This window comes from Gavialis gangeticus, unplaced genomic scaffold (assembly GCF_001723915.1).
Source record: "Gavialis gangeticus isolate Ggan-Ray unplaced genomic scaffold, GavGan_comp1, whole genome shotgun sequence".
NCBI classification, from domain to species: domain Eukaryota; kingdom Metazoa; phylum Chordata; order Crocodylia; family Gavialidae; genus Gavialis; species Gavialis gangeticus.
Genome location: NW_017728993.1, coordinates 16,889,073 through 16,898,198, shown reverse-complemented (window position 1 = coordinate 16,898,198; position 9,126 = coordinate 16,889,073). Strand labels below are relative to the sequence as shown.

Here is a 9,126-nt window from a genome sequence, read left to right as displayed (position 1 = left end):
GCCGGGCCGGGCCGGGCCGGGAGGATGAGCGCGGAGTGCAGCAGCTACGTGAGCGCGGAGCAGGTGGCAGTGAGCGGGTTCCGCTGCCCGCGGGCGGGCGGCGACGCGGGCGCCGTGTACTGCTGCGGCTTCCAGGACGTGAAGTACTGCTGCGATGACCCGCACGGCTTCTTCCCCTACGAGCACAGCTACATGTGGTGGCTCAGGTAGGGTCTGCTCCTCCCTCCCGCCGCTCCGGGACTCGCAGCGGCCCCCTGGCTCCGCAGCTTTTGGAAAGTTCAGGATGCCCCTGGTGCCAGCTTGGCACAAGGCGGGAGCTGGCAGAGCCGGGGGTAGCCCCAGGCTCATGTTTGAACCCGCCGGCTCTGCGGACCCTTGGGGGGACGAGGGTCCCTCCGCGATGGGCCGCGTGAAAGGGGGCTGGCAGGGGAGTGCAGCGGGAGGGAGCTGGGGCAGGGCACAGAGAGAGAAACTGTGGGAATCCTAGCAGAGACCCATCTTGTTCCTTTGAGAGAAGGAACCTGGTCTTTTGTGCAGTCAAAAAAAGCAAAGGGCAGAGGTCTCGGCTGCCCAAATCCTGGGGACTTAAATGGCCTTGCTCCAGCAGACAGCTTGGCCCTAAATCAGGAGGAAACCCCTGCTCTCCGCTCCTCAGGTATTGGGCGCTATGGCACAGCTGCAGTTTTCCCAGACGGGAGGGACTGGTTGGGACGCCGGCTGTGATTTTTAGCATCTGTTCTTTGATTTACCAGACGGTCAGCCTTGAACAAAGGGCCGCTATCTCTTGAGAATATGCTGGCCTGGAGCCGTGGCCAAAAACTGGGGAGCAAAGAGGCTGTTTTCAAGAAAACAAAATATTTCAATAAAACTTGATTCCTCCTTCCAGTCCTTGCCTTCAGACTGCGAGGTGCTAGATACCAGCATTGAAAGAAGAACTGTTGCAGCCAGAGGGGCTACCTTGAGGACTGCCATGTGACGTGGCCACACCAGAGGTGCACAATACATCGGTCCCATATTGGATTGGCACCGATATAAGGAAAATTGAGGGTATTGGCTTTTTTGGCTGAAATGGCTGATAATGTGGCCAATAAATGCTGCGTGTGCGTGCTCAACTGCAGCGCAGCACGCAGACTGCCAGAAATGCAGCCTGGCGGCTTGGAGAGGAGCCGGGTCCAGCTGGTAAGTCTGTTGTGGGGGAAGAGGTGCGGGGAGGAAAGGGCATGGGGGGCAGATCAAGGCCCCTACGGTGAGGGAGGGAGTGGGGTTGGAGCAGGGGCATGGGACAGACCTGCAGCTTGTCTAGTGGGTGCGGGGTGTGGGGGGGAGGGCATCTCCCATCATTACACACACCCCAAGAGGGCAGATCTGCATGTAGGGCAAGGGCGGGCTGCTGCTGCAGGTTGGGGCCAGGGCTACACCAGGTTCCTCCTGATGGGGGAGCTGGGCAGGCTGTGCTTGGGGTGGGTGATGGCGGTGCTGGGAGGAGGCACTGGGGGGGCTAGAGCCACCCCAAAATTTGCTGTAGCCCTGCTCCCAGCGCCGCTAGTGCCCACCTCAGGCTCAGCCTGACCCAGCCCCACGCTAGGGAGAGCCCTGTGCAGCCCTGGTCCCAGCCCGCAGTAGCAGCCCAGTCCCAGCCCATGCGGAGATTTGGGGGGCACACGCCCCCCATGCCCTCCCCGGGTTTGCATAGCACTAGGAGCTGCCCCCCCCCAACCAGACAAGCCACAGTTCTGTCCTGTGCCCTTCCCTGCCCTGTCCCAGCCCCACTCCCTCCTTCATCCCAGGGGCCTTGATCTGCCCCCCACCATGTCTCTTCCCTCCCCCCTTACTCTCCCTCACAACAGACATACCAGCCAGTGGCCGCTCTCCATGTTGTGGGGCTGCACGTTGGCAATCGGAGCAGTATCGGCCAATATGGCTTGTTTAAAAATTGGCCATCGGTATCAGCCTGAAAAATCTCTGTTGGTGCACCCCTAGGCCACACAGTAAAGCCCTGTGGTGGGTGTGTGCAGGATAGAGAAAAGGGCTGTCAGTAATAAAAGTCATGATCCATTTTTTGGAAAACCACTGGGCATCCAGCAAACTTTACCTGAAGTTCTAGGCTTTTAACTGGGCTATTTTTCCAATGATTTTTATTGGCTTTTTTAATATGTAACTTCTTTTTCAAAAGTCTGAACTCTCGGAAATGCTTTGTTTGCAGCATTGCCATGGTGTGTTCTGAACCAATTAGCCTCACAGCCTCAGCTGGTTAGCTTGGGTCTTTTATGAGATGGGAGACATCAGGGGGTTACTTAAATACAGTACCTTGACAGTACTTCAGTCAGGGCTGTTTGGATTCATGCACAGTTAAGAAATAGCTTGACTTTAGCAAGGCTTTTGATACCGTCTCCCACAGCATTCTTGCAAGCAAGGTGAGGAAGAATGGGTTGGATGAATGGGCTGTAAGGTGGATAGAAAGCTGGCTGGATTGGCGGGCTCAATGGGTAGCAATCAATGGCTCAACGTGTAGCTGGCAGCCAGCATCAAGTGGAGTCCCAGGGGCTGGGCCTGGGGCTGGTTTTGTTCAATATCTTCATTAACAATCTGGAAGGTGGCATAGAGTGCAGCCTCAGCAAGTTCGCGGATGACACCAAGCTGGGGGGAGTCGTAGATGCAATGGAGGGTAGGCCTAGGATTCAGAGTGACCTAGACAAATTGGGGGATTGCACCAAAATAAATCTCACGGGTTTCAATAAGGACAAGTGCAAAGTCCTGCACTTAGGATGGAAGAATCCCATGCACCAGTACAGCCTGGGGGCTGATTGGCTGGGCAGCAGCTCTGCAGAAGAGGATCTGGGGGTGACAGTAGACAATAAGCTGAATATGAACCAGCAGTGTGCACTTGTTGCCAAGTAGGCTAATGGCATCCTGGGCTGCATTAGTAGGAACACTGCCAGCAGATCAAGGGAAGTGATTATTCCTCTCTAGTTTTCACTGGTGAGGCACATCTGGAGAATGGTGTCCAGTTTTGGGTCCCCCACTATACAAGGGATGTGGACAAGTTGGAGAGAGTCCAGCAGAGCAATGAAAATGGTTCGGGGGCTGGGGCACATGACATATGAGGAGAGGCTTAAGGAACTGGGTTTCTGCAGAAAAGAAGACTGAGAGGGGATTTGATATAAGCAGATCCCTTCCTGGTTCAAGTTAAATCACATTCCCCCAGCATCCCAGCATGCTTTGCAGCCCTGAGCTGTGCTATACCATCTGCTCCAGAGAGCAAGGCTAGCCCCACCCATTTGCTCCTGAGCTGGAGCAGTGAGGGCTGGCTCCCTGGCCCTTGCCCCCAGGCAAATCCTGGCTGGGGTCTGGGGCCAGGGAGGGGGGTTAAACTCACCTTTCTCGGAATACAGAGCTGTCCTGCCCTGCTGGCTTACTTAGTGCTGGCTGCAACTGTGGACTACAAATCCCAGAAGCACCTGGAAGAGGAAGTGATGAGTAACCCTGCAGAGTCCTGCAGCTGTGATTGTGGATTGCAATTCCCAGAGACCTTGGGGGCAGCAGAAAGAGGAAGGAAACACACAGCCCGTGCTGGCCTTGTGCCAGAGAGCTGTGCTCCAGCACCCCCCAGCTTCTGGCCTGAGCCACTGCAGACATGTGGCTGCATTGCCTGAACCAAAAGTGAATGTCTGTTCATTTGCTTATTGGTTCAATCTTTGCAGCTTGGACTAACCTGCAAAGACTGAATCAATTCAGCCTCCAGCTTTTTGACTCTCTGTACTTACCCCTGGAGATAGTGAATGCACATACTGCAAGGTGTCGTGGGTGAGAATACCTGAGTTCTCACCCCAGCAACCATTGCACTGAGCCTACGTGCACACACCTCCTGCCCATATGCGGCAGCATAAAAGCCACAGTATTTCTTCCTCTTGGCACAAATGGCAAGTAAGGAGAATGGCTCTGAGTTAGCATATACTGATTGTGATGCATGCAGCTGCAGCCAGCCCCTTGAACTTTTATTTTGCACTGTTGAAAATATCTTTTGAAGTATTTTATTGTTTGCCACTGTTCAATACAGTCTTCATTTGTGAAAAATCATGGTTTATTCACTTGGTCTGACAAAGGAAAGGCTACGTCCCAAATTGTGTACCCAGTAAATTATGGTTAGCAATTCAGCTAAAATGTGTGTGCAGCCAGGTCAAGAGCAATTAATTCGTAAAACTTTAGGCATTAACAGCCCACTATGACAGGCAGTCAGATATGTTCCTGGGGGTCCCCTTAGCTGTACAGCCCTTTGATATACTTTTGTAACTGCCCTTGGGTCTCCCTCTTCAAAGCCGGCAGCTGTTCTTTCCTCTCTCTGCTGCCATGAATTATCTTTTCCATCACTTCACCAATACAAACACCACCACATGCAGGAACACTAGAGGAATATTTGAGGTCCAGCCTCCTCATGAGACATCTCCAGCTTCTGTTAAAATTTACCACACTCAACAATCATTCTTCACTTGCTCTGGCAATCCTTCAGTCTTCCCTTACTCCCACTGAGCAAGGATTAATGAGCCAGGGTTGCAAGAGGATTGACTTGAGTGTACCAGAATCACTGTTGGCATTGCAAAACCAATGATGTGAATGTGCTGTCCTGGGAACAGTGTCCTTGTTGACAGTTTGTCAACATGGCCTGAATGCCTAAAGATGTAAGTAGCAAGCAGTTTCCTGACAATCAATGTGAAACATCCTCAACGATCAATCAGCATGCGGATTATGGAGGAAAAGCACCTGTTTCTGTGTATGCACTCAGCAGCAAGGAGGGGAAAACAGAACGGGTATGTTGCCCGGCTGTTATTCCACTGAAGTGCTGGCAGCCCATTGCTTCACATCTCTTTGTTACTTCCAGTGCCCAGTCCTATGAAGCGGTCATGTTTAATGTCTTTGTCTACCTGGATAACAACTACACTTGCTCTGCACCTGCTGTGAATTTTCCCATGCAAAACTGATTGTCCACTGACTGATAGTAACCTGGGAATGCAAACTTCTTGCATGCCATTGCCACCCATTTCTCCACTGTCCAAGCAAGCTCTGACAACTCCAGGAATATGACTTTAGGTCATGTTTGCATCACGCTCTGATCGCAACACTCAGTGCTTGTTTTGCAGAGCTAAAAACACTGCTTCTTTGTGCAAGAGGGCAGTGAATATCTGCGGCACCTGGGCTGCACCACTGGTGTCACACACTTCTTTTTACAGCGGCCTGGCTGGCCACCATGGTAGCTTCTAAACTTCCACAAATGCAGAAGAAGCAGACAACCTGCCACTAAAATAGATGAGAAGACTACTGATCTGTTCAGCATCTCTGTGCTTTCATGGCAAGATGGAGAAATTGAAAACTGGCACAAGAAAGGAAAAAACTATGGAAAGGGACAGAAGGAGTTGTGAATACTTGATCCAAGACATCCACAGTTCTCTGAGAGCAGTGTCCGTGTCCCGACATGCACCACAAAAATGAGCATCCATGATAGTTGTTTGGGAGCCCCTGGGTAGGATAGGCTTACCCACTTGTGAGGACACGTGGCACTAGCAAAGACAGCCAAGCATGCACGCACTAGTGAAATGGCACTGTCAGGAGACATATACCAACGAAGTGATACCAGCAAAGCTTTCCAGCATAGGCATAACCTAAGTTAAACACCTGATGTATGGAGACACATTAGGAACAGGGTAGTTTCGTCTGGATTGTGTTTCACCTGGGTGATAGCTATTGTACTCAATATTTGTTTCATATTCCAGGTGGTTTACAGCTGCTACATAAGGCATCCTCCTGCTCCGTGGTGGTGTGAGCAGGGACTGCTTGCAAGGGCCCAGAGGAAGGGAGGTTCAGAGCTGGTGGTGGGATCCAGGAGCTCCCACTTCCTGTGTCGGGGCCCCAAATGTTAGTCTGTGCCTCCTCAGTCACATCTTGTTCTCCATCCTAGTGTCTTCAGGACACTTCCTTTTGTGGCTCTGCTCCACAGCTAATTGTGGAGTCTTGGATATCCATCACGAATACTTTGTGCTTTTTCTCACTCACCTTGTCTTCCAGTTATTTTTATTTCTGATCATTCTGCTTTCCTCACCAGTTAATTCTGTTGCTGCTTTATAGCATTTCTGTTCCCATGGATTTTTCTGTTTTTACAGCACAATTGCTTTCTCTTTTGTTTGTTGCACTCTCGCATGCCTTTTCAATCTGGGTTTCCCTTTATCAATTTCTCATCCTTTTATCTATTTCTTATGCTTGCCCTGAACTCTTTCCACTCCGTTTCTTACACACCTATTTTGATCTGTTCTAACTTGATTTTTGATTTCTCCTTTCCCAGCAAAGCCAGGCTTTTGTTACAGTGGCTTCCATGTATGAGCATCTGTATGCTCTTAATGAGGCACATGAATCTTTGTACGTTTGTTTGCCTGGAATCTGAACTGTGGCTGACAAATGGTCGGCACAGCTTGGGTAGGAAGTGCAAGGTGGCCTTGTAAATCCTCAATCCTTCACTGATCTGCATGGGTTTGGTTCTGTCGCACCATTTAGAGCATACTTAATCAGCTCCAAGTTGTGTCGGCTCCTGCTGGCACAGACAGATTATTAACGCAGCTGGATACAGTTAACCCAACAGTGTATTCTTGTCCAGCCCCTGTTCCAGCAGCATCAAATGGTAGGGGGCTGCTATGAAAGTATCTATGCAGGTTGAATCACACAAGACTTCCCACATGACAGGCAAATCCATTGAAGGATGTATTTGGTAGCCATGTTGGTCTGAGACAAAAAGAAATGCAAAACTCTAGACCTCTTGGCTCAGAGATAGGATCATAGGGCTGGAAGGGACCCCGAAAGATCGTCGGGTCCAGCCCCCTGCATGAGCAGGAAAGACATCTGGGGTCAGATGACCCTCCAGTCTTCTCTTGGAGACCTCTAGGGTAGGTGATTGCACCACCTCTGGGGGGAGCTTCTTCCATAGTCTGGACACCCTTACTTGTGAAGAAGTTTTTCCTAATCTTCCAGGAGTTTGTGGCTGTTGTTTCTAGTAGCCGCACCAGTGTTGAGTAAAGCGGGAGAATCACTTCTTTGGATTTACCAGAGATGCATTGATTGATGCATGCCAGAGTTGTATTGGCCTAGCGGCTACCGCATCGCATTGCCAGCTCATATTCATGCTGGGGTCTATTGTTACCCCCAGATCCCTTTCATGTATAGTGCTGGTCAGGTTAGCGATGCCCAGCCTGTAGGTGTGCTGTGGGCTCTTCCTTCCCAGATGCAGCACTTTGCATTTCTGTACATTAAACCTCATCTGGTTCTGTTCTGCCCCACATGCCGGCCTGTCTAGGTTTGCTTGTATCTACAGCCTATCTGCGGGTGTGTCTGCACAACTCCATATCTTGGTGTCATCCATGAATTTGGCCAGTGGGCTTTTCACCCCCTCATTCAGGGCGTTGATGAAGATGTTGAACAGCACTGGGCCAAGTACTGACCCCTCAGGTATGCCACTGCCCACATCTCGCCAGGATGAAAGCAATCCATTCGTTTGGACTCTCTATGTCCTACCCTGCAACCAGTTTCACACCCATAGATGATACTGTTTATTAGACCAGCTAAGAAATTGCAAAAAAAAAAATCATCTTTTTATGCAAGCTTTCGGGCAAATTAAAGATGGTAAAAATGCCACCTGACACCATGAGGAAAGGAATCCTGCCTGATCTGCACATCAAAGAGCAACTCACAAAGACAATTCCATGGACCCAGAGGAACAGCTTTCACCTTCAGCTTCCTCTATGCAAAATGAAGTTTAGCTTCTCCCTATGGGGACTTTTAACCACCTTTAATTTTCCTTGAGCCCGAGGAAGGGCGCGTGTGCCCAAAAGCTTGCAGAAAAAGATAATTTTTTTGTGATTTCTTAGTTGGTCTAATAACAGGTATCATCTCTGAACCAAGACTTGTAGAGTTTTGCATTTCCAATCCACTAACGGGGCACTTTCACTAGCTTTCTAACTGCCTCTTAAGGAAGTGCCCTGGACAGACACCGATACTATGATGCTTATACTCTTCTTTCGCTTCAAACTTTTATTGTGACACTTATTTATTGTACAACAGAAAATAAATGCAGTTTCTTTTACATTGGAGCCCATCAATTATCTCCTGGAATGATCAGAAGGGGGAGCTGAGATAACAAGACACTAAATTTAACAATCCAGCATCTTAGATCCACAAACTCCTCAGAAGAGCTTGTAATTTCCATACTCTTTGTTCATACCTCTGCTGGGGGTGGATTAAAGAAACAGCAGTAAAGGGAATGTTACTTAATAAGTTTTCTTATGGAGCATACAAAGGCACTGCAGAGTCTAAATTTGTAAATATTTATTCTCCTTAATTAGTGTGTATGCTCCCAAGACAAAAGATGCCATTCCTGCAGATCGCTAATTTGCATTCCCTAGAATTAGAGTTAGGCAGAGTAGAGATGATTGCTCTCATTAAGATTGTTACTCTAGATGTCTTTTATCACAATGCTTTCCCACCATGTGTGCCTTTCTTACAGAATAGTCTTGTCGGCTGAAATGGTCATGCTTCTTCTAAGATGGGAAATGAATGTGTTTTGAAAGGATGTGACAAATCCATCCAGCTAACTTTAGACTCGTCCTAATCTGTTCTGTCCTTATTCCTCTGCGCAGGAAGGTGGGAAAAGGGTCCAAGAAACCTTCATAGCTGAGCGTGGATATCCAGGCTGGCCTGAGGGCAAAGAAAAAAGCGTACTGGTGGTGGAAGCAGGGGGCAGGGAAAAAGGAAGAGTACACCTCCCTGACCTGAGCTTGTAGGGATTTGGTGAGGAAGGCTAAAGCAGCACTGGAGCTTAGATTAGCTTCTGGGATTAAGGATAACAAAAAGTCCTTCTTCAAGTATATAGGTAGCAAGAAGAAGTCTCAGGGTAACATTGGACCCCTACAAGGCAGGGCAGGGCAGGGCAGGGCAGTTGGTGACGGACGTGCGAGAGAAGGCAGAACTCTTCAACAAGTTCTTTGCCTCCATGTTCCTGTCCGCTGACAATGGGGTGCTCTCGGGTGACAGCGTAGAGAGGCCCGGGAAGGATGCAAGTCCCCCGACTGTTAGTTCAGACCTAGTTAAGGA

General features: G+C 49.6%; 1 protein-coding gene across 1 annotated transcript in view; it reads left to right on the top strand.

The window, feature by feature from the left end:
* Positions 1 to 11: 11 nt before the first annotated feature.
* FAM159A (family with sequence similarity 159 member A) overlaps positions 12 to 9,126 on the top strand; it is a 32,457-nt gene continuing 23,342 nt past the window's right edge. Inside the window, exon 1 of the mRNA XM_019501290.1 lies at positions 12 to 206. Coding sequence (XP_019356835.1) covers positions 25 to 206 — 182 coding nt within the window. The 5' untranslated portion in view covers positions 12 to 24. The remainder of the gene's footprint in view (positions 207 to 9,126) is intronic.